At 37.8% G+C, this 26,956-nt stretch overlaps 1 protein-coding gene across 5 annotated transcripts in view; it reads right to left on the reverse strand.

The window, feature by feature from the left end:
• Window positions 1-26,956, reverse strand: part of HIVEP1 (HIVEP zinc finger 1) — a 142,221-nt gene that overhangs the window by 1,407 nt on the left and 113,858 nt on the right. For all 5 annotated transcript variants that reach the window (XM_055322534.1, XM_055322537.1, XM_055322532.1 and 2 more), the window contains 2 exons: window positions 22,419-22,520; window positions 1,834-2,348 (listed from right to left, as the gene is read on the reverse strand). In XM_055322534.1, the coding sequence (XP_055178509.1) occupies window positions 1,834-2,348; window positions 22,419-22,520 (617 nt within the window). The remainder of the gene's footprint in view (window positions 1-1,833; window positions 2,349-22,418; window positions 22,521-26,956) is intronic.

Raw genomic sequence — 26,956 nt, forward strand, 5'->3', positions numbered from 1 at the left:
CTGGAAATGGTGCTTTCGTTTTACTTGTTATTTTTTTGGATTTTTATTTGTTGATTCATGATAGACACACAGAGAGGGGGGGGCGGGGCAGAGACAGGCAGAGGGAGAAGCAGGCTCCATGCAGGGAGCCCGACGCGGGACTCGATCCCAGGACCCCCAGGATCGTGCCCCTGGGCCAAAGCAGGTGCCAAACCGCCGAGCCACCCAGGGATCCCAATGCTTTCATTTTAAAAGATAAATTGCCAACTAAAAAAAAAAAAAAATGAATCTATTATGCTTTTAATCTCTAGTACAAATAACAGCAACACATTTTGTATAATACTGTTTGCATTTTTCAGACATTTCGTGGGCATCATCTCATTTATACAGGAATTAAACCTTGAGATGTAGCCATAACTCTATTGCTGTTCTATTTCTGTTGTTATTATTGGCACCACTAGCTCAGCTGTACCCTATTTTAGAGATTAGGAGTTAATTGAGAAATTGTGGCATTAGTTGGCTACGAATATCGAATCGAAGGGGAAAATCAACTGGAGGGTTATTTTTTTTAAAATTTTATTTATTTATTCATGAGAGACACAGAGAGAGAGAGAGAGACAGAGACACAGGCAGAGGGAGAAGCAGGCTCCATGCAGGGAGCCCGACGTGGGACTCCATCCCAGGGGTCTGCAGGATCAGGCCCTGCCTGGGCTGAAGGCGGTGCTAAACCGCTGAGTCCCCCAGGGCTGCCCTGGAGGGTTATTTTTGAAATATTGAGCTGTCATTGATAAAAGCCTGCAGTTGTTTATTCCTTCCTTCATTTGTAAGTTTATGAAATGCCTACTGAAAACCAGATTTCTAGGCACTGGCAGGTATGTAAAGTGATTTTAGGACAGAGAAGCCGAGAGTGTAGGTGACCATTCTGGAAGTCATAAAAAGGGATAAATCTTGCCAATCTCCCTCCTGCCCAAGATTATCACCTTAATATTAAATTTTTCTTGACTATATCTACATTGCAGGGCTGCATTAATTTATGTATTAATTTAAATATCAAATATAATTTATTACTGCAATTAAATTACATTACTTTAGAATAGTCTACAGAAATCTGAGCTTGCACAGTCTTTATTTCTCTCCAGTGTTACTTAGCAAACCGAAATCTGCCACATTTAGAAATAAACTCTACCACCATGGTCAATACTAGAGGTAAGAGAAGTGACAGGGAGATGAACATACTCGTCACAGATTTAAACATTCCTCATGAGCCACCAGGGGTAAGAGCAGAGACACGTTCCCATCACACGTAGGGTGACTTTCCACAGGCATGTGTCTGGCCCTGAGCTGGTTCGCCGGCAAGAAGCTCTAAAGCTGCCACAGCAATCTGATCACTCAAGCAAAGTGAACTTCTTGATAGGTTTTTTTGGTGTCGCGCTAACTTTGCCACAGAAACTGGTAGCTGTCTTGCTGACAGGGACAAAGTGCAAAATGTTTGGATAATTTAGTGCAAATTCATCATATATATCAGTGGGAGAAACAACTTAGAGTGAGCACTGGGACAAACAGGTTCTGAGATTCACGTTCCCAATGGGCACATAGATATTTTTTCAAATGAGTATATTTTTAAAGATCCATTTGGTCCTTTCAGATTTGTGATACAATATGTGAGCTCTGATTAAAATAACTAGCAAGGAGCCAAAAACATAAATAATTGTTCTTTGTCTTCAAGTAAAACAAAAAATTAAGCCTAAGAAACTGATTTGGCCATAAATCAGTAACTTAAGTATGTTATTTTCTTAAGCCATTAGGATCCCCCTATTTAACAGGTTAAACAAAAGGAAAGCAATAAACATTTACCTGTGTTAAAGTAATAATAGTCTTTCCTGCCACAGAACTTCCCAGAATTTCTTCTGAGTCAGGGTAGTCTACAGACATTTGGTGACATGGGGATCTGGGTGCAGCTTTGGGTGACCTAGAAGAGTCTACGGGAGTAGTTGGTTCTTCTCCATCTTTTGCAGCCTGCTGCCGGGTCTTCCCTGGAGATTCTGGCTTCCTGCTCTGGTCTGACTGCAGTGTGCTAAGCACGGTCATCTTGGTGGGCAAGGCTCTGGGCAGAACATCCATCGGGTCGGTGTGTACCCCCGAGAAGCAGTCAGCAATCCTGATGTCCTCCTCCACACTCCCAGAGTCCTGGAGGCTACTTCTAGATGGAAGGTGCTGCGGGCTGGCTGTAACGGAGGGAGCTGCTGACAACACAGATTCTGCTTGACTGTCTTCATCGTCATCTTCATTTTCGTTATCGTCTTCATCCGGCCCGTCGGAGTCTTCAAGGTCATACCCAGACCGCTCGAAACCAAATCTCTGCTTTTCATCTAACGAAAACAACCAAGGGGCTACGTTATACAATGTTTTACATGTGGACAAATACAACCTTTTATTATTATTATTATTATTATTATTGTTATTATTATTTATAAGCTTTGCAATGCTGAAGAATAGAACAGACAAGTCTGTACCCACAGAAAGCCCACAGATTAGCCAAGGAGAGTGGCTAGGGGAAGAATGGGCCAGTCAGTCCAGGGATCAGAAAAGGGAGGTGCTGACAGCAGCATGTCCAGGATACTTGTTAGGGAAGCAGGACATGAAATGGACCTCAGGAGAGTAGAGGCAAGGGTAATATATCAAGAAAATCAGAAATAAAGGCCTCAACTATTACAGAAAAATGAAAGATATACAGAAATTCAAGAGTTCAACACAATTCTTCCTGAGCTCTTTCTACCTCCTTGTGTCTCCCTTTTATTAAAATTAAAACAACTCTGATGCCATTCATATTTGTAAACTAACTTTATTTGATGATATATCAAATATTTGAATTAATATGTGAATAGTATTTTAGACAGGTTTCCACTGTCCTCAGAGTAGTAATATTCTTTAATATTTAAGACTTCTACCTTTTTCTTTTCTGTTTTACTAAGAGAGATGCTGAATCTTTCCATCATTTTTTCTATGAGAATTCAACTCACATGAAGAGGAACACTGACTAGAAGTCATTCATATCAGCCTCATGACGCCAGTGGGGCTGTGTTTTAACAAAGAACATTCAAGAAGGTCCAGGTTTCAAATAGTTTCAAAATTTTCATAAGCTCACGTGGAACTAGATTTAAAACTTCATCTGTTTAAAAAATATTACAACATTAAATGTGCTTTCCCTTAGAAAGCTAATAAACTTTAAAAAGTTAAATGGAGGATGAATGCAAAACCTCACCCCAATTATTTGTCATGAGCAATAATAAAGACATCACACAGTATTCAGCTTAGCTTTGAAATATTCTATATTTATACGTACTTTTTAACGTTCTGTTTTACACATATTTTTTGAAGAGAGGTTTATTTTTTGAAGAGAGGTTTATTTCCTGCATATCCCAAAAGGTCTGCATATTAATTTATTTCACCAGTCCTTGTATATTACAAAGGTAAGTTCTTAGAGAAAAGCCTCAAAGGATTGACACCAAAACATTTAAGGGTGATTATTTCAAGAAGATGGAATGGATTAGAATTTTTAGGTTCTCTCTCTCTCTCTCTTTTTTATTTAAGATTTTACTTATTTATTCATCAGAGAGGCAGAGACACAGAGGAGAAGCAGGCTCCATCCAGGAAGCCTGATGTGGGACTTGATCCTGGGATCCCAGGATCATGCCCTGGGCCGAAGGCAGGCACCAAACCACTGAGCCACCCAGGGATCCCCTTAAGTTGTCTATCTCAAGTATGTGTTACTTTTACAATTAAAATATCTGAGGACAAAATACATGTATGTCGGTTACTTTAAAATGTGATTTTATTTGCTTTTTTTGCCTTATGGGTTTTGCTGTTTTGCTATAAAATAACACTGATTTACTAAATCCCACCAGCTGCCCAAGCTAGAGATGGAATGGGTGATTTCTGGGTAATTTTCCTGCCTCTTGCTTCACAGATACGTCTCTGAAACACTGTCTGATGTTTGAAATTCTAAAATTGGAGGGTCAGTCCCAATTTGTTTTGAGTTTACCATGATAGTGCTAAATCAGACACTTTTACTTTTTTTTTTTCTCTTAAAGAGAAGTTGAAGAAAATCAGAAGACACCAGATGATTAGGAGAACAGATTACTGGAAGGGAGGCTGATTTCATCAGAGGTCAGCCCTGCTACAAAGTCTAACTGGGATGAAACCTGCTTTATCTTAAAAATGATTATTCTATTTAAAAAAAAAAACAGGTCTCATTTTGATTTATGACTTTTTCATACTCCTTGTAAAGCTGAGGTCCTGGTCATTCAAAGAGTTGAAAGACCATGTCTGCAGGAAGAGAGGAGACACAAGCCTGCATCATCCAGGGTGGATGCAATGGGACACTGGCTGGAAGAATTCAGCTAAGCAGCTGATGGGTTGGTTAGAGCCAGCTATCGCCTGGTCGGATTGTGTGAATCCTCTGAAGCTATGCTCTCCTGTAGGCTCTATGTCATGAACCCCATTCCAATGCTCACAGAAAAGAGTGCTCAGTATGCACTGCAATCCACATCTGGGGGCCAGGAGTGGTAGCCACAGAGATGGAGCAAGACATTCCACTTGGATCCACTTCCCCTCTCCCCCTAGGGAAAAACACGACCCTGTAAAGGGACAGGTACATGCATTGCTGCCCTCAGGACACTGGTGAAAACTTACTGCAGTGGGGAAAGGGGAAGAAAAGGAGAAAAAAACACAGCTCTGCTACATGAGGAGGGACAGGATTACCAGCTGGGTCCACCACAACAGCTGAAGAAGTGGTGGAGGAACACAAAGGCCACACCCCAGAAACCTAAGAACATGGTACATATGGGAGACAGAGGCCGAATCAGAACAGAGATGGCATCCTGTCCTCCTCCTCACTCCTCAATGCTGAGCTAAGACCTTGAAGGGACAGGTAACAGCCAAAAACTGCTGGAATATGTCAAGTGACTCTCACTGAGACATGGTACAAAGGGAAGATCTAAGACTGGGACTGAGTTGGGCATCACATTGCATACTGCTCTGGTAACCAACCTACCACCTCAAAAACAAGTCCTCTACATAAGAATCTGAAGACTCTGGTGCTCTGAGGGTTACCATCACTACAGCAAATCTGTCATGTGTGGTTGGACTCCTAACTAGAGAAACTCTAGTGCCCATAATAAAGGCCCAGCAGGAGACACATGCCCCTTATAAGGTGGAAAGACTACACAGTCTCCACTGTCTTACACAAGATGTCTAGCTTTCAACAAAAATTACAGGGCATACAAAAAGGCAGGAAAAAAAAAAACATACGCAGAAGAGAAAAAGCAATCAGAATTAGTTGGATATGACACAGACGCTAGAAGTGTCAGAGAATTTAAAATAAGTGATGTATTAAAGTCTCTGCTGGGAAAAGTGGACAGTCTGCAATGTCCAGTGGGAATTTCAGCTGAGAGATGGAAAATGACGAAAAAAACCGAAATGAGACAAATGGAAAGCAAAGTAATAATGACAGGAAAATGGCCCAACCCAGAATTCTATGCTCATTGTCAATTTTCAAAGGCAAAGGAGAAATGCAGGCTTCCTTAGAAAAACCTAAACTGAGGGGACTCACTTACAACAGACATATTTGACAATAAATGTTAAAGGAATTTGGTATCAGATGAGAATGTGGATCTACACACACACAAAAAAATGAAGAACATCAGAAATATGATAAAGATAAAAGTACTTCTCTAGAGTTTAAATTGCTTGCTCTGAAAGGCAACTGAATGTCTGCAGCAGTCACAATGTACTGTGTGTTTACAGCATCAGTAAATGTAGAAGGAATGAAAACAGCACAAAGGATGGAAAGGCGGAATTGTGAATACATTGTTACAAAGTCTTTACATGTAAAGTAAGGTAGCATTATTTGAAGGAAGACAACTAAATTTTTTAAAAAGGCATAAATAACAAAGTCAAGGAGGAGATGAAACAATCATAAAAAAATGCTTGGTTAAGTCAAAAAGAAAAAGAAGAAATAAACAGCTGGCAAGATGATACGTTTTATTCTACTACATGAAAAATATCATTAAAAAGAATGGTCTAACACATGAATTAAAGGACAGAAACTGCTAGACTGGATAAAAAAGCAAGTGCCAAGTACGTGTTGTGTACAAGAAACCTATTTAGACATAAATAGATTGAAAGTAAAGTTTGGAGGAAGATATACCTCATGACATTAAATTACAGATGGAAAAACTACTAAATTCAGATGAAGTAGATTTTAGAACAAAGAATATTATCAAGAATATTATCAAGAACAGGAATATTGCATAATGATACAGGAGTTGCCTCACTATGAAAATATATAATCCTAAATCCGTAGTAACTAAGCCAGAGCCTCCCTCATTTAGCCTTTAAATGAAGCTAAAACTGAAAAAATAATAAAACAATCCACAATTATGGCTGAAGACTTAAACATTCCACTCTCAGTAACTGATGGAACAAGTATACAGAAAGTCAGTAAGAACATAAAAGACCTGAAAAACTATCAAATAACTTGTTCCAGTGACAGTTATAGAACATTACACCCAACAACAGAATATGCTTTCCTTGTAAGTATACATGGAACATTCATCAATATATACCATGTTCAGAGCTACAAAGCAAACCTCAACAAATTTCAAATAATAAAAGTCATACAGAGTATGTTTTTGGATGAAAACAGAATGAAACTAGAAATCAACAATTGGAAGATATGTGAAAATCCCCCAATATTCCAGATTTACAAAACATATTCCTAAATAATCTTTGGATCAAAGAAAAAGTCTCAAAGAAAGGTCAGAAATACTTTAAGCTAGATGAAAATTAAAATATAACATGCAAACTGTAGAAGGCAGCTAAAGAAGTGGTTATTGGGAAATTTACTGTATCAAACACTTCTATTAGAAGAGAGGTCTCAAATAATCAGAGTTCTCACCTTTAGAAATTAGAAAAAGAAAACAAAACAAAACCCAAAGCAGGGAGCAGAAAGGAAATAATAGAGATGAGAAATGGAAATAAAGAAATTGACAAAAGAAAAGCAGATAGAATACATGAAGTCAAAAGCTGAGTCTTTGAAAAAAAAAAGGATAAAATTGATAAACATCTATAATACTGGCTAAGAAAAAAAGAAGATACAAATTACCAGCATTAGGAAAGAAAAAGAAGGTATTACTACAAACTCAGACATTAAAAGGATAATAAGAAATCTATTTAGAACTTTATGACCCACCAAATGAACTAGAATTCCATTGAACTATTTTATTCTAATGAACTACAGTACTATTTAATATAGTATCAAAATAATGAAATACTCAGGTATAAATTTTAAAAATGTACAGGATCCGTATGTTGAAAACTACAAAATACTAGTTAAAGAAACCAAAGGCAGGAAATAAATGAAGAGATGTACTATATTCATAGACTGGAAGTTTCAGTATTGTTATGAAAGCATTTCTCCCCAATCTGACCTATAAGATGCAATACAATTCTATTAAAAATCTCACAGGCATTTTACAGATATTGACAACCTGATTCTAACATTTCTATGGGAAAGAAAAGAAATCAGAATAGCCAAAGCCATTTTGGAAAAGAAAAGAAGTTAAAGAATTCAGACCCAATCAATGTGGTATTGGCAGAAGGACAGACATATAGGAACCAACAGATCACTAGAGAGAATCCAAAGATAAAAACCACACAAATATAGTTAGCTAAATTTTGACAAAGGCAGTTCCATGGGTAAAGGACAGTATTCTCAATAAACGTTGCTGAAACAATGGACATTCACATAGGGAAAAAATGACACATACTTTATAAAATAACTAAATCTAAATGTAAAATACAAAACTGTAAAACTTCTCAAAGAAAACTGTAGAAAATCTGTGTAACTTTGGAGTAGACAAAGATTTCTTACATATGACATCAAAAGCATAATTTTAAAAAATTGATAAACTGGGTTTCACTAATATTTAAAAAAGACCTTTTTTTCTCTGAGAAAGACACAACAAAAAAGAATAAAAAGACTGGCATAGACTGTGAGAAAACATCTGCAAATCCCCCTTTTTTAAGATTTGGAAGATTTTATTTATTTATTTGAGACAGAGCATACGAGCAGGGTAAGGGGGCAGAAGGAGAAGCAGGGTCCTCACTGAGCAGGGAGCCCGATGCAGGGCTCAATCCTGGAATAACCTGAGTGGAAGGCAGATGCTTAACTGACTGAGACACTCAGGTGCCCCCTGGAAATCCTATTTCTGACAAATGGTATCTAGGATATATTTTAAAAATATGAAAATTCAACAATAAGTAAACAAATATCACACTTTAAAAAAATGGGCAAGATTTCCGAACACTTCACCAAAGAAGACAACTGGAAAGCAAAGAGCATATGAAAATAGACTCATTATCAACAGCTGAAGAAATGCAAATAAAAACTGCAATGAAATGCCACTATTAGAATATTTTTTTCAAAATGTACTGGTAAGGTCGCAGAACAACTGGACTCTCATACATTGCTGGTGATATGGAATATAAAATGGTACAGATACTTTGAAAACCAGTTTGACAGTCTGTTATAAAGCTATACCTCTATCAGCCATACGACCCAGGGATTGCACTCCCAGTATCAAATGGAAATTTACATTCACATAGAGACCACGTGAATGTCTTTCAGCAAGTTTATTCATATTTGCCGAATACCAGCAGCAATCCAGATCTTTCCACTAGTCTGTGGCTAACAAACTATGGCACATTAACACAATGGAATACTACTCAATAATACAAAAGAGATGAATTAAGTGAAAGAAGCCAGACCCCAAAATCTACTTATTCTATTATTCCTCTCATATGGCACTTTGGAAAAGGAACAACTATAGGGAAGCAAAGAGATCAGTGGTTGCTAGTGGGTGTTGGCTAGGAGAAGCAGTTGTCTTTAAGAGAATGGCACAGGAGTTTTGGGGATGATGGAACTCTTATGTATGGAACTGCGGGGTGGACATACCATTCTATGAATTTGTCAAAGACCACCTTGGAGTGAGCTGTACACCATGATGTGGAACTTTATGGTAGGTAAATAGAAACAGAATCAGCCAGGATGTGGGAAGTATCCAAGATGGAATGCAAATTGAGGCAGATGACCTTAACTGAAGTACAGGTGAACTACACAACCTCACTGAAGGGTAGGACGAAAGGTCCCACCCTGGGTAAGGGTTATGACCAATGAGGTGAAAGCTGAAGACAAAAAGAGCTGCACACAAATGCTGTTACTGTAAATCTGTTTTTATGCAGGTGGTTTAGGATTTCAGAAACTGGTCCACTGATTAATACTAGATTTGAACAGTGGGTGCCTGGGTGTCTCAATTGGTTGGGCATCTGACTCTTAGTTTCAGTTTAGGTCATGATCTCATTGCTCATGGGATTGAGCCCAGTGTCGGGCACCATGCTCAGTGGGGAGTCTGCTTGAGGGTTTCTCTCTTTCTCAGCAGTTACCCCTATAATAAATAAATAAATCTTAAAAAAAAAATACTAGAGTTGAACAAATATACAAACATAGTGTAGATGAGGACCAGGTGCCTCATTGTAGGTGATAGAAAAACAAGGAAATAGAGAAGGCTAGAATCAAACTTCGTGGACTGGAATTGGGACTATCAGTATGGACTCATGTTTCATTCATGTATATGGCATACGTGTGTGTGTGTATGTACATGTTCTCCCCCTCCATGATACAGAAATAAATACAGATGTGTGTGTAATTAGGGGGTTGGCATATGTCCATATGCTTCTTAGCTCTACCCAGTGACAGAGGACAGAAGCAGTAAACACACCACCTAGTGACATCTTGGTTTCTAAATACCATTCTCCAGTAGAGGGAACCAGAGGTCCTTGGAGAAATGGTTGATGTCAGGGCAGAAACATCTTGGGGTGGTAGAAAATAAATAACTGCTTAAAGAAAAAAAAGATGGGGCAAGTTGAAAAGGGTATAGGAACAAACCTCAAAGAGCTATCAATGCTAGTGAGAACTTGAGTTACACAATAAAATATGATAAGCCTGATCATAACCCAAATAATAATAAATAATAAAATATATATCTGTGAGTCCATATGGATGCAAATGAATCAAAGGATGAAAGAACAAACGGCCAAACGGTAACTTCTCCTTGCAGAAAAATTCCAGTTAATAAATTAGAACACACTAATAATACTTATCCTCGGCAAAATCCACCAATGTATAATAAACAGGATACATGCATAATGTCAAAGTATCCCCAACAAACATTTAATATTTACAAAGGGAAGAACAGTATGTTTACAACAGAGAGTCCTGGAAGACATCACCTTAGCCACATAATACAGGTTTACATGACCAATAATACCTGTTGACATAACGTACCTCCTGATATGATACCCTGATATACATACAATCACCCCATGGCACCTTCCTAATGATGAAAACCTCAATCCAATCATGAGCACACACCAGAAAACCCCGAATTGAGAACATTCTGGAAAACAACTGATCAGTATTCCCTATAGATGGCAAGGTCATGAAAGACAACAGAGACTGAGAACACATGAGAGGAGTCTAAGGAGCTGTGACCACTAAGTGCCATGTGGGATTCTGAAAGAGAATCCTGGCTAGAAAAAGGATATTGATGGAAAGAGTGGTGGAACTCAAGTCACTTCTATACTCTACTTTCTAATGTTGAGCTGAAGTTAATCTCTCCTCCCTGGCAAACATTCTGCAGTTATGTAAGATGCTAACACTGGGGGAAGCTGGGTGAAGAGTATACAGGAACTCTCTATATTCATTTTGCAGGTTTTCTTTTTTAAAGATTTTATTTATTTACTCATGAGAGACACACAGAGAGAGGCAGAGACATAGGTAGTGGGAGAAGAAGGCTCCCCACAGGGAGCCTGATGTGGGACTCGATCCCAGGACTCTGGGATCACGACCTGAGTCAAAGGCAGATGCTCAACCACTGAGCCACCCAGGTGTCCCTGTTTTGCAGGTTTTCTATGACACTAAAATAATCTTTAGGAAAACTGCATAAACAACAATTTGCCAGTACTCCAGGGCCTTTATTTTACTCTATCGACACCAATATTCTGACTCGTTCAGATAAGCTTGCACAACATCCACTTCCCTGCTGTTCTTATACTCATTAAGACTTCTCTTTCTGATAAGCAATTTTCTCTTTCCTATTGTTTAATAGGAAACCATTAATTCTTGAAACCAAATCCAACGCTCTTGTTGCTGAATTTAAAAGCACAGGAAATTTCTCCCAAATATGCCATAATCTACACACACGTTAAATTTTTAGCACCTACAACTGTTCCTACCTTGCATCTTATACCTAGCTTTGCATCTTACTCAGCAGCTGTGTGTATGGTTCTAGTCTCCAGGACTCCAGGAGAATCTGGCTCCTCACGACATACACACCAATACTGTCTGATCATAACTAAAACAAGGAGTAATTAGGGACTTGATGTTTTCTCAGATTAAAACACGATTAAAAACATGTAAAATGCAGTTAATTATTTTAAAGTGTCAGGCCCACAGATCACAAGTGTCAGAGCTGAGAGTCAAATCCAGGTTTGTCTGGCTTTTTAGTCTTTGCTAAATGCTCCACGTTCAAATGTCATGTTTTAAAAATCTATAGAGTGATCTGAAAGGTCAACAATAAATTATAGAAATTAAGCTAGCTTATAAATATGCATGAGTTGAATGTTTACAGGTACAGACATTAAAAGCTTCATATAATTCTGTGTTTATGAATAGAACATATAAAATGCAATTCCCAAGGAGAATATAAAACTAATAATTCAACCTTTTTAATTTCACGACAAATACACTGCATTTTTATAGTGACTACAGAAGCTTAAGAATACAGTATAAAACTTTAAGTTTTATATATATATATATATACACACATATATATATATATACACACACAAACTTTCAATGTATGCAATTTATATGAAGGATTTTAAAAGAACACCATATATTGTTTAATGGGGAAGGGGGTAAAGCTATTTGGCTCCATTTTAATCTGATTTTGCCTTGATCATGCCAAGTTTCAGACCAAAGTTGGAAGTGTGATAGGTAGGAAGACCCCAAGGGTGGTTTCCCTGGATCTTCTTTCTCCCTGTACAGAGCTACAGGCCCAGAACTTGGAGAGCACTTAAGAAAGGCTAGGACTCTTTTCTGTAGCTTTTCTTCTCCAAGACAAGGAGAGAGTAATGTTTCTCTCTGCATGCACTGTGTCTTGAAACTCTTGAAGGGGAAGTTTCTAAGTATGGAAACCTGAAAATGAAACAGCTGATACTCTAGGGTGACAGAGAAAATATAAAATGGATAGCATAAATGAATGCAAGACAATAGCATCCTTTTAAATACCCACAGCACCAAGGCAGAGCCCACCAACTCTATTCTTTTGTTTGGATTTGTGTTAATTAAAGTCCTTTCATGTAACTTCACTGTCCCCTTAGCCCTGCTCCTACCCCCAAAGAACACTATTACTACTGCATCAGAAATTGTGCTGATAGAAGGCAAAGAAAGGAAAAGTGACCTTCTCTATGATCATAAGCCAGCAAGGGAGAGACCACAGACTTGTTAACTACTTCAAAAACTAACATTTATGAACTTGTGGGATCATTCATTGTGCTGTAGCATGTTACACAATATAAAGACCTACTCCAGCACACCATGCTGAGTACCTGTTATATCTGACCTTGTCAAACTGTGGCTGCTGACTGTATGTGGCTTGCTGCCTGTTCTCATCAATAAAGTTTTACTGGCACGAAGCAGGCTCCTGGTTTACAAACTGTCTAAGGCAGCTTTTGGTCACAACCACAAATGTTAGTAGTTGTGACGAAGGCTGTATGACCCACAAAACCTGAAATATTCACTATCAAGCGCTTTCCAGAAAAAAGTCTGTCAACATCCGTACTCTGCTGTCCTGTTTCAAAATCTAAAAGGCACTGCATGACAGCAGTGATATCAAATTCATCCTATGCAAGGAAGTTAAGAGACATCTATATGGCTAGGAAGCTTCAAAGCCAAAATTTGGAACCAGATTTTCATGTTTTTAGGAGTCCTGTCATTACGCCAATATGATGTACGGGCTTCCTACTATTCTACTACAATTGTTCTTTTCTTGGTGCACACAATATAGAGTGTAACACTCCAGGAGGGTAAAGGCAGTAACTTGCCCCTCTGTGTCCCCCAGGGCTTCTAGAACAGACATAAAAAAATCCATACTTGTTTATTAACAAATTCATAAATGCGTGGTCCTTACAAGTTCTTTTTTTTTTCCTTACAATTTTTTTTCTTTTTTTCTTTTTTCTTTTTTTTCCTTACAAGTTCTATTTAGTTTACATCCTCCTAGACACATTCCCTGTTTGTATATTTTTCCAATATTCGGTAAAATTTTTGTGAGTGGAAAATTAATTCCTTTATTTTCTGTGAATTGAAACTCATGAGGGAAAGAGGAGGTACGCAATGCAGTAATACTGTTCTTTAAAAGTAAAGGTTTCGATAAACTTATGTCACACAAGTTCCCTAAAGATGTATTTCAAAATCCAGCGTGGGTCGGATGAACTGCAACCTGCCCTCCCATCGCTGCCAGACAGTGACACCTGCTGGAAGAGTCGGATTCACAAGAGGTCAGCACCACTCCCTCCAGTATCTGAATTCTCTGTTGTAACCTGCCTGTTTTTGTTTTTCTCTTATGTTTAGAAATATCACGTGGAGATCCAGACAGACAGCAGGAACCTGGGGAGAAACTCTTTTAAAGCCCACAACTACAACAGTAATAAATTATTGTGTTATTTTTTTTTTTTAAAGGATGAACACAACATTAAGGATGTAACGGGCCAGGGTTTAACATTTGTTAACTTTAGGAAGTAAACCGAAAAGACACCTGTGTCATTCACTAATGATATTAGCACTTCTTTATCTTACATATAAATCTTCAGAGCTATTATGATTTCCTATCATAGATGGAAATTTTTCTTAAAAAGGCACAACCATGTTTTCCATGAAAATCCCAGTGACAGAAACATGTTGTACAGGTTTCATGTCAACAGAATTTCATTTAGAAAAATTCACTTCAATTTGCTTTAAGGGTAAATGTGATACAGGCTTTAAACGCTGCAATCCAACATTATCTTACACGCATTATCGTCGGCTTAAACCCCCAACAAGAATCATGTGTCCCAGATGCGCTCTGCCACACTCGATGGTTCTCCCAGTTTGGCAGCTGAAGGCACATATTAACATTCCTAGCACTGAGGTCCGGCATTCTGTTGACAAAAACATTCTTTGGATCAAGGCATGAAAAGCAAATAGCCAGCAGCATGGTTTTTGACACAAAAGGTGAAAACGAGAAAGTATTCACTAATACCCCAAGAACACAGGGACAAAATTCCTGAGACTATGTAATTTTGTATGGCAAGAAAAATAGGAACGCTATGTGCGGCTGGCTGGAGGGATTGGACTTTTCGTGAGCACATACTACTATAATTGTAACTAAATGGAAACTTCTTTTAAATGCCAAAGGTTCACATTTTAATGGCTGCCTTAGAAAAATGTGTAATTCCTCCTGTTCCATTCAAAGTAAATGATTTTCAGCATCTGTAAATTCACTCCACTTGGAAATGAGGAGAATTCATCTGCCGAAGGATAAAATGGGTAGCCATGCAGCCTGCTGTTGCTAAGGGTAGCAAGGAATTTTAAAAATCAAGGGTCTTGGGTCCTTCATCACACCACTTTCACACTGTCCTTCAATAAGTCCTGTTTAACAACCAGGGAGCATGCACATGACCTTGGGGAAGGACATTCTGAGTACCACGCTGACTGGCTCAGTAGAAAACAGGTTTAGGATAATTAAAAAAAAAAAAAAAGATTGAAGATAATACCAGGAAATGAAATACTTAAGGAGGAATAAACCCCGAGTAAACCTTTGAGGAAAATAGACAAAATGAGGCAGACATAAAGGAATAACTAAATAAATATATAGCATTAGGATGCCTTAGACTTTTGCCAGAAAGTTGTAAGCTGGCTAAGACAATACTGAATAGTAATAATATTTATGAAATAAATATTCTGGGGCCATCTGGGTGGCTTAGTCGGTTAAGTGTCTGACTCCTTCTTGATTGTAGCTCAGGTCATGATCTCAAGGTGGTGAGATCCAGCCCTGGGTCAGGCTCGGTGCTGGGCGTGGAACCTGTTTAAGATTCTCTCTCGCCCTCTCTCTGCTTCCCCACCCCCCTGCTGTGCATTCTTTTTCTAAAATAACAACAACAAAATATTCCAGTGAGATACTTTGTAGTAAAACTGTCTTGCCTTTTGTGACTCTTTAATAAATTTTGTTGAATGAATGAAAGCTCAGAGATGATATTTCTTGGTGATATATCTTGGTGTGCCACAGAAAAGATCAATTTAACAACCAAACCCCCAAATTTTCCCTGTAAACCTAAAGCACTATCCTTGGTATAGGTTTTGGGGTGCTACTCTGTATAAGTATAGCATTTAGAATCAGGTCTCCCAAACAACACTACTGTGGGTTTTTTTTTCCTTTAAAAGGTTTTACCCTGTTTCTTTTATGTCCAAGGTAATCAAGATTTAAATATATACAGGAAGTGCTTACATGTCCTGTTAGCATTGATCATATGTATGTGAAGTTCATTAATGTGTGCCAAATCAAATTGTCCCCCTGACAGTATAGTAGGACTCCAAGGGTGGCACAGCTGCCACGCTGTTAAACTAGAAACGTCATGTAGCTATCAAAATTACGTAGGGACTTAAATCAGTATCTAGAGAAGACAATGTCACAAATTTTCATACTGATCAAGCCTTGACATTTTAGAGGAATGGTTTCCCAAAAGACATGAAGCCTCTGAATCAGGTTACTTATTTTCTTTAATCACTATATTCTTTAGTAGACAACTATAATCTACCAGCATCAGTAGTGACAGATTTCAACTGTTTAAGAAAAGCTAGATGACAAAGGACAGTCGGCTGGTGGAGTTTACTTAGTTATTTCGGACTTTCTCTTTGCACAGGGCTAGACCAGCTGTCTCTGGACAACTGCCATTGCACGGGCATGAGAGGCATCTGAAAAGCTACTGCAATCACTACCTTTTTGAAATAAAGGTAAGAAAGCTCACCGTTGAGAAGTGCAGAGGCACCTTACCACTGGCCAAACCTTCGCATTTTTCCTGAATGTTTACTGTAAACATATATGCAGCATCTGGAATGCCAGTGTGGTTTCTGGCAGTGAACTGCGCCAGGGTTCAGTATCAGATCTGTTAAATCACAAATCTGAGAAATAATATCAAGATCCCAGGGTGCTACAAAAGCATTTGATAAAACCGTTCACCATTAAAGAGAAGACAGCACGTTCCGTGCGCAAAGATCCTACGTTGAACAATACAATTTTGCCATTGGTTTTCATCTAGTGGGCCAGGAAGATGGAGAACACCATCAGGCAGGAATGTTGAGAAGAATGGAGGATCCTATGTGGTATCGAAAGCCTCAGAAGGAACATGCATGTGTCTGATCCTTACATGGGATATTGAGACTGTGCCTAGGGGGACTGGAAACCTCAGTGGGGAGGAGGGCCCAGAGAGGTGAAGCTAGCATATAAGATCACTCAGCACTGACCAGCCTCAGACCCCTCAGCTTCAGTCCACCAGGAGGTATATATTTCAAAATTTTAAATTGCAATACTTGAAAACATTGATTTTCCTTCCTGCTTAAAAGTCAGCCACTTCATTGCCTACAACTGTATTTCTAATAATTTGTATGTTTCCTTGGGAAAGGAAATTGAAGGTAAAGTGAAAGACTTCGTAACAAGCTGCTACAATTTATTACTTCCTTATGGAGACGATGAGGGCAAGATTTTAAAATATACACAAACATTAAAGCAGAAACAATTCAAGTCCCTTACCTCTTATAAGAGTCTAGTCCAAAGGGATAATTCTATACCAGAGTGACACTGGCTAGTTAATTCCAGGGGAAACGGTGTTCCTTAATTTAATACATAAAGAGCAAGATCTAAATGTGTCATTGCACATTTATACGTAAACATACAACTGAATGTCACAAGGGAAAAACCAAACCACACTTCCCACCTGAACTTGTAAACTCCATCTACTGGGGAATGGGGGATGTTGAAGCTCAGAGGCACTCTCTTTAAAACAGCCTTTCCAGAAAGAGGCTTTTGCTTCATGGTATTTTTTACTGTTGCTGCTGAATAGGACTATCCACTTAATGAACTCATGCTCCTTTCAGCCATTACAGTCTAATTTCCCACTATGAAATAAAACAGCAGCATCAGGGAGAAAAAAACAAAAACAAAAACAAAGCAAAGCAAAACCAAAAAGCTCAGCAATGAAAATTCCACAGTCACAGATTAAAAGCCCTATTATCTTTTCTTTCCTTGTTTCAAAAACATTTGAAAAAATAAGCTGGATTGAAAGACAGGGGTATATATGCCCAAGGAGGCAATGGATTTAAATGACTTTAGATGACATAAAAAAAAATTAAACTTTTTAAATCAAAGGAACACTTTATGTATCATTAACGTTTAAAAGAATAAAAATACTAGAAAAAAACATACTGAAGAAAGGATGGTTTTCAAATGTCACATCAAGAAATTGGTATAAACTGCCACAGCAGAGACTCTGATTACATCTAAGGACAAGTGAGTATAGTTGACACCTGGAACCACTGCTCCTAGGGCTAAAACTCTCTTGCATAGTCTGACCTGTCCCGCAGCCCCTGTCAGGTATGCACCCTGTCCCCGTTACATGCTTAGCATCTTGCTCCTTTCTCCTAACCTCGGGGGTTTTGCCCAAGCAATCCTTTTGGTCCAGAATGTTGCCTTCCCTTATCCTACCTCCTTACCAATACTTTTTCTTTCAAATAAAGCAATGTATAGATAAGTAAGTCCCATTCCCTTTCTTCTGGGGCACCCTTAGTCATTCTTGGGCAACCAAGCAGGCATCCCTGCTCCTGCCCCAATCCCAGCCAAGTCCACGTTCATGCCAACACCACTGCCCAGGCAAAGAGCTTCTGAGCCTGAGGGCAGTGGCATGCACATCATCTATAGCTGCCCAAGTGCTAAATAAGCAAAAGAACACATTGACAGGACAAGCAACTTCTCTTTCTGAAACAACTGAAAAAGATCTTCATCAATCTGGAGTGATCATTACTGATGGAAAACAGAACAGTCAGATAACTTGAATCATTTTCTCATCTCCTGATCCCATGACCAATAAATAACAAATGAACAAACTGACACCATCATCACTTCAACAATACCTGTGTCTACCTTCGCCATAACATGTAAACGCTGTTTATGGGTAGAGGCATTAAATACTATATGATAGCTACCGTCTAATTTTAGTGAAGGGATTTAATGGAAAATTAACATGCCAAATTCTAAAAATAATAATACTGAAAAATTTTCTGACAGATTGTAGGTCCATTCCCCCCCCACCCCAAGTCCTTCATTAAATCAACAACTATTTACTATCTATCACTTGCCAGCAACATCCTGAGATGTCAGAGATAGGGCAGTGAATACAATAAAATCTCTGTCCTCTTGTTTTATTTTCTAGTTGAAAGAAACTGATATTAAAACACACACACACACACACATCTGGTAGGGTAAGTGCAATAAGCACAAATAAAGTAGGAGAGAGAGGAGTGAGTGAGGTGCTCTCTATCCAGGGGGTCTCAGGAGGCCTCGCTGAGCTGGTGCCATTGGAGCAGAGGCTGAAGGACATGACGACATGTGCACAAGGCCCCAGGGTGGGACCTGCTGGGTGGTTTCATAAAGAGCAGGGGGATGTGTGTGGGTGTCATTGAGTGAGCAAGGACAGAAGGAATGGGAGACAAGCTTGGGAGAGAAGGGGTGAGGAACGTGAGTGGGCCGGAGAGCTCCCTTCATGCAGCAGACTGGAGCTCTGAAGAAGATAGGAAACCACTAGAGGGTTTTAAGCAAAAACATGACTTTTGGTCTAGCAGCTGGAAGGATGGGAGAAGATGTTAGGGGAAGTGTGCTTCTTAGAGGTAAGGGGTCAATCGGAAGATTGGGGCAATCCAACTTGAGGAGCCCGTTAGACCCACCAGTGGGGGATGGTGAGCAGATGTATGGATGCACCAGTTTGGGGAGAGCACTAGCATAAGCAGCAGATAGATGGTATTTACTGGCAGAAGGCTGAATGAGATTACCTAGTGAGTGGGCACAGACAGAAAGAGCCTAGCCACCACAGCCCTGGGGCGCTGCACTTACAGGCCAGCCTCCACTAGAAAATCAGATCCCCTCCAGACATGCGGGAAGCCTGCATCCTACTGCAGGCTTCTGGACTTTCTCCCCTAAAAATACAGTCAGCTGAGGCACTGTTAAGCAAGATCCCATCTCCAACTATCATTGATTTAATGGAGTGGAGCTTCTTTTCAAAGGATAATAAGATTCAACCTTAGGACAGTAATCAAGAAAACACAAAGACGGCAGGCTTTTATTCATCCAATCAGCCGCAATTTAAATTCTTACAGTATAAGGCACAGTTGAGGATGTGCAGAGACAGAAATTGTTCTAGAAAGCAATTTAAAATTATAAAGCAAAATTAATTTTCTAGGTATCTACATATAAGGTGGTGCTGTTAATGCAAATTTAAAACACAAACCAACCAACCACACACTGTTCATGGATATATGAACATACGTTAAATGAATTGAAAAGAAAACCCTTAACTGCAATTAGGGTTTGCCTCTGGGAGACTGACCAGCAAAGGTGACCTGATGTGTAAATGATCTGCTTGGCTGTGTTTTTTCAAAAATACACTGAATTTATGAAAAAGACTTGAGGCAAACACAAAATATAATACTCAAGTCTAATGTGAATACGTGACTGCATGTAATGAAACTCTTTGTAATCTTTTTGCATTCCAAAAAAATTTTTTTGAATCAAAATATTTTTTTAAAAGCACAAAACAGAAGAATGAGAATAAGACCACAGGTATAAAGCGACAAAAGTTACTACTTTTATACCTATATTCCAAGCCCATAATAAAGCAAGAGTAGAATATATTTGTTGGCATAGTCGCAAAGAATTATTAAGCACAGTACCTGGTAAAATCCATCTATATGCTATAATTTACCAAAATTGTGAAAAAAACAGAGTATGCTACCCATAATTACAGTAATTAAAAAAAATTAACCAAGAGTAAAACAAGTAAAACTACGTAGTTTTATCAGAAGATCTCATCTGAATAGAGAATTAGGTTATCAAGTTTGAGTTATAATCTAAATCTGCTTCAAGTGAATGAGTGGAGATATACAAAAATGAATGGAGACACAATCTCATCAGTCAGCCAATCTAAACAATGCATGCCAATTAATGGAAAGCACACTTAATTTTCCTATGCAAATTTAGGATATAAACACAACCTTCCTTTCACTTTAGAGAATTCTACAGATTTTTTCCTTAATTTTATAAGACATCTTCCTGAAGAAGTAAAACATGTAAATGAGAGTATATTGTAACAATACTTTTTACATTTAATATGTTTTTTGGACATTAGCATTTCACATTTTTACTTTGTTCCTTTTGTATCTGTGGGTGATAATAAACTTGCTGAAACTTATTCATTCTTCCTAGCTTTTTACTTCCGAGTGACTCTATATAATAATACAGCAAATAATAAAGGCAAATAATAGAGTAAAAAAATTTTTTCTTGGCTTCATTATGGCAGTTAATGTACCGCATGATTACTAGCAGCAGAAAATAAACCAAACAAACTGTTTGTATTAGAAGTAATTATAATTAATTCTATTAAATGTGTAAGTGTCTTTAAACAAAAACACAATACAGAATTCAATTTATGGCAATTTGAAAATCAGCTTTTAATGAATATGTTCCTAGGACAGAAAAGATATCTGTACGTGAATGTGATACGCAGTTTTATATCCTGATATTGGCATCTCCAATATGTATCAAAGCATCAAGGTATCTAAAACATTTAAAAAGCTCCTTATTGTCCTAAATTTATTATGATTATCTTTGTCTTCTATCAAGATGTGTCAGTTTATTCTCAAAAGAGAGTTAAAGGCAATTCTTTCTGTGTGCTTAAAATACTGAATCATATCAGCTGTACCACTTAAGATGTGAGTCACTTCCTTTGCATATTTAGAAATAAATTCAGGGTGATTCATTTAGTGTGTTACTGGTTGTCAGGTGGAATAAAAAGAGTTTGCCTTTTACCTATATTTTCAATGATGTCCTCACCATTTGCTCTTTGGAAATTCTCTAGGCATCAAACTAATGCATATCAACGAAAACATAGCAAGCAAATAAAGGCCTAATTTAGGGCAGGTTTCAAAAAAAGTAGGACAACTTTCTAAAGAAAACTTATCTCTTTGGTTGATAAATTCTTGCCTTAAAAATAAAGTCTTATGAAAGAATAATTCTACTCTCTAATTAGAACAGAGGAACAGGTTTATTTTCCCTCAAAATTGGTTAGAGATAAACACTTATATTTGTTGAGTTAACACTGTTACAAAAACAACCAGTTAACTTTTTCTAAATAACAAACATTTTGGGGAAGCAAACAAATGTTTTACTCCACAAACATTTCCAGAGCAGCTGCTCTGTGCCAGGCACCACACTAAGGGCTGTGGGTGAGGGGAGTAGCACTCCTTCATCAATTCTGCTCAGGACATGCTCAAGAGTCTCCGTGAAGAGGTGAGGTAAGCATTTGTAAATAATCCAAAAATAGGGCAGAAGGAGATTCAGTGCTTTCAGGTAGCAAACTCTAACATACTACAGAAGCTGAGAGAAGGAAAAATGGCTTCCTGCAGCATGGGAAGGGAAAATCAGAGAAGGCTTCATGGCGGCAGTGGATTTGAGCTCAACCTTGAAGGGAAGGAAGATTTTGTCCAGTGCACACTGGGAGCCACGTTTGCATGGGGTTTGAGGGAGGGGGGTTTTTAAGGGAGGGTTGGAAACACAGACAGCCAGATCAATGTCACGTAAGCAGGAAAGTTAAGCATTAGGGAAAGTGAAAGAAAGAAATGAGAAACAAGGGTGAAGAAGTAGGTGGACACCAGATTACAATGGACTTGGAGGATGTGAGGTCAAGAGGCTCATCACTTATTTGGTAGGCAAATGGAAACCAAAGAAAGACTTGCAGCAGAGAAGTAGTATGACCAGACATGTGCTTCAGGGGATGGATGGGTAGGAAGGAAGACAAATTAAAGATGGGAAAACTGATTAGGAGTCTATTGCATCAGGTAAAGAAGCAGTAATGACAATAAGAACTAGGAAGTATCAGTGGGACGAAAGAAGCATATGGATGCAAAAAAATAGCACATTGTACACAGCATTTATGAAAAATATGGAATAAAGCCTTACCTGATTCTTCTGTATCTTGTTCATCTATTAAACCTACTGAGACGCCTAAATCCACACATTTCTTGCTATGTGTCTTGGACTTCATGTGTTTTGTCAGATTTCCTTAAGGGAAAAGAATGTTTACTAAGCTTACGTAGTATTATTTTGCTATTGCATTTGTCAATACTGGCAAATTCCAGTTCTATTTCAAATGAAAGCACAGATGGTGGTTATTACACAATTGCAAGACTAAAATTTGGACCAAGAAAATATTGGTTATCTATATGTTTTAATAACCTTGCTGTTTATTACTAATAACTTCTCTTTTTCAAATCTACCTCCTCTACTTGGGTAAAGTCTGTTTTTGCCTTTGGTTCCTATTCTGTAGTCCACATTTATTTCTGAGAACATTTTATGCCTATTTAGTTTAAAGTTCCTTTGGGACTACACTAAGATCTGTGGTTCCTGGAATCCGAATTCTTTCTCACCGTGTCTGCTGGATCTCCCCCATGGCACTTTGTTTCCTTGCATGCTCTGTAGTTTCTATTGTAAGCTTATCTTCAGCAAGATTGTCCTCCACAGAGTCTTAAGGACCCTGGGTTGCAGAAATATCTGTATGGGTCAGTTTTCCAATTACTTTTACTTGTGACTTCAGGTTTCAGACCACTAATTCTAGACCAGTTATTTTATCTTAATTAACTAATTAATTAATTTATTGGCATAACAGATTTATCAGCATTTTGCTTTTTAGCAGGTGCCTTTTCCCTACATGGTCCACAAAGTCACTGGGCAGAAGGGCCAGACTTTATTTCAGAAGCCTTGGACTCCATTCCAGGATTGACATTAAAACCTCAGGGCTGGGGGGCATATATCTCGCTTCGACTTTTCCATGAATTCATTTTTTTTTCATTTTAAATTCTATTTATTTATTCATTTAATCATTGTTCTTTTTTAAGTGTCTGTTTGCTATTATGCTGGCATGGAGTTTCCTTTTTATTTCTTTACCTGGGAATTTGCCTTGTTAACTTTCAAGCTTGATTAGCTATTAAAAACTCATTTGGAATATGAGAAAGAATTTCCTACACTAATTTTACTTCCCCATATTGACCATAAGCCTCACGATAGTATCTCTAAAGATGTGTTTCCTTTGGTAGCTAATGTATCTAAGTATTGTCAGGTTAACTGGGAACCACCGGGTACAACTGTCCCAAGTAATCATGAACTCGGGGAGAGCTCAAATTCTTCTAAGGATAACCAGTAGCTTGAGTGGATAATGCCACACACACACAAAATTGCCGACAAGGGAAAATCATCTCTTTTGAGAAAAGAAACAAAATCTAAAGACTTAGCTTGGTGAGAGCAGTGGCAAAGTAGTATCTGAAAATAAGCCTTTAAAGGAGCTAAATATGTCTGAATTGTTGGTCTCAACTTTGGTCCTGCAGTAACTAAAGGACCTGCACCACTGCTGTATTCGTCAAACCTCAGTACCACGACAAATGCCCTAAGTCCATGGCACTGGTCACACTTGTTCAAGCCAATTCTTGCAGTGGACAGTATGCACAGAAGCCCAGAGCTTAGTGCTTCAGGGGCTCAAGTGTGAGAAGGTGGGTGCATGGTCCAGATAATATCTAACACCCCTAAACCCTGACTTCTGTAATTGTAGAGGTGACACCTGACTTAAATGGCTTGGCCATGTCTGAGAGTTACTTTTAATACACTAAAAAAAAAAAAAAAAAAAAGAAGCAAAATGGCAAAATGTTAATGATTAGTAAAAGGTGGCTGGTATATTGGAGTTCATTTTACAGATCTCTATGGTATGCTTCAAAATTTTCACATTAAAAGGTCATAAAAAATGGCTTGGCCATCTCAATATGGCTAAAATTTCCACGTGTAAGTCAAAGCACTTTCTAATATAATAACAATTATTACAGACCCAACTATGAGTTCCACTAATAATCTCTTTCAAAGTGCTTTTGTTCCCTATACGGACAGCTAGAGAATGTTATTTGTTTCTTATAGAAGTTAATGGATAATTGTAACCAGGTAAATTTGGGAATATAAGCTTTTAATAAGCACATTTTCTCACAATTTGAACTATTACTTATTATTAACCTACTTCTTCAATAAGTTAAGATAAACAAAACAATCTGCATTTTAACATGCAAAATATACATATTAAGATGCAAATATCCCCTTGAAATGCTATGAACTTTGTGCGTTAACTTACTAAGTAAATTTTTTAAAGATTTAATAAACATTCATCTAAATCCTCTGGAAAGCACATGAGGTTGTTTCTGGGTTCGGATGGCTACAATATGGAGTCTAGCCTTTGGTGATAGAAATGGTAGTAAATTCTGCCAAGATGCAAGCTCACTGTGTATTTTCTGCTGACTGACCTTTAAAGCAGAACAGTGAAGACAAATCAATTAAAATCCTTTTGAAAATGTACTCATAAAATAAACTGAGAACAAATGAAGTAGAGATTTATAAGCATTACCATCAGAAGCATCACTTTCTAGCACTGCAGATCATTCATTTGGCAGCATTTTGCTCTCTCTGCATACTCCTATTTCTATAACATTGTCTTTACATCACTACTTCTCCTACTATCCAGGCACATCCAATGAGAAGTAGAGGTGCACTGCCTAGGACAACAAATCAAGTAGGGCAACATCTACAGCCTAATCCGAAATCAAGTCTCTTATTAGTTAGCTACTTTAAGAAGATACTATGGAATCTGTTTCACAGATGTTCATAGAAGGTAGACTTCTACAAGGAAGCTGACCCGTAAAATAAAGAACTATCATGCTGAGAAGTGGAAATTACTGAATTTCTAGTATTTTCTTCACCAGTCTCCCTAGCGAGGGTTGCTTTCTTCAAATGATTATTTGTCACATAATTCCAGTGAATTACCTGACAAGACATTTAATGTAAATTCAGATAAGCAGCACGTTTGAGAAGTGGAAGATGTGAATACTGTGAAGGCTGCTCGCTCACTCTTCATGGGACGTTATGCTCCATCATGTCTTTTAAGAAATACCGGTCTAAAACTTGATTCAGTGCCATTTTGAGTTATTTCTCTAAGATTACTATTTGGTGATTCGGAGTAGTTAGTTTTCTTTGCCAGGAAGTCTCTGTAGTTTCATTTGGTTTTCCACGCCTAAGTGTTCCTCCCTTTCTTCTCCTTATTTTATGAATTTTGACTATCCTGATTCCTTTCCCTCCTTCTATTCAAAAATACCCATTTCAAAAAAAAAAAAACCCATTTCACAGTCTACCTCGATCCTCTTTTATTTAGCAACATCGCTTTGTATTTGGTAGCCTTTTATTAGTAACACTGGCTTCTTTCTGGCCTCCTGGTAGTGACCAATGTTTGAGCAATATATTGGGTTAAGAGATCAAAGCACTTTCTTTTATCAGAGCCTGCACACAGGGCCAGGAAGAGCATCCTGAAACCCACTCTCCATTTCCAGAAGGAGAATCCACATCACAATCAGAGGACCACCAACGGTGAACCTCCCAATTACTCATGAGGTCTTGAAACTATTCAGAAACATTCAAAGTGAGCTGAAGAAGAGTCCTGTTGCTGTTATTTCTATCACTCTGGTATTACTGGCATTCGAGGAGAGTGAATTTGAAGCTGCTTAATTGCTACCCATCATAACTTGTTTAAATGCCAATTAATACTAAGCAAAAAATGAAATCAATTTTGCTGAAGAGTTGACCAATCTTTAAAACAAAAACCCTGAAGGCCAACATAATCAGGAAAAAAGTGAATATTCACTCAAAACAGATAAAAATAAAGCTTCTGTAAAAAAATTATCAATTAAGTATTTTTTACAGATATTGCACCTTCAAACAGGTAATTTTTTGATTACATTGTTTTGTTTTAGAGAGATTCTCAGTTTTTAAAGGGTAGTATAGGAAATTAAAGTCTCAAGTAACTTATTTTTATGTAATGATTCATAAGCAAGGAGCCTAATGGAGAAAGTGAGCATTATTTTATAAGTAGTGTACTCATTATTAGTACTGGGGAATCTGGAGAGGGTAAAATTACCTAAACTATAATAAAGATTTACAATTTAAATAAAAACATATGAAGAACACAGAAAAAGAGTACTAAATATAATTTTAATGACTAGTTTTGAGTTGTATACACATTAAATAGTGCAACAGAAATTTTTGAAGCTGAAAGTCAATAGAATTTGGGTAAAAAACAAAAAACATCATGGAAAAAAGAGAAATAGCTATTCATGCCTAAAATTAGATAATAAAATATGAACACAATCATTATAAGTTTACTATAGTTATTATTTAAACTTTTTCTTCAATCTTTTAGCACAGAAATGAGTTTACTTGTAATCATGAAAATTTCTTTCTCCTCTTCTGCCCCAAAGTATTTTTGAAATATATTAGTCATCAGGTTATACAACTCTAATTTAGGGAGTAAAATGAAAAAGGGCAGTTGCTCCTTTTAAAATGTTGTATTTATTATATATATTGTAAAAGCGTATAATTAATTTTTTTTCCTTAAGAAGTCTAGAGACAGATAAAGAAAT

Source organism: Nyctereutes procyonoides, unplaced genomic scaffold (assembly GCF_905146905.1).
Source record: "Nyctereutes procyonoides isolate TBG_1078 unplaced genomic scaffold, NYPRO_anot_genome, whole genome shotgun sequence".
NCBI classification, from domain to species: domain Eukaryota; kingdom Metazoa; phylum Chordata; class Mammalia; order Carnivora; family Canidae; genus Nyctereutes; species Nyctereutes procyonoides.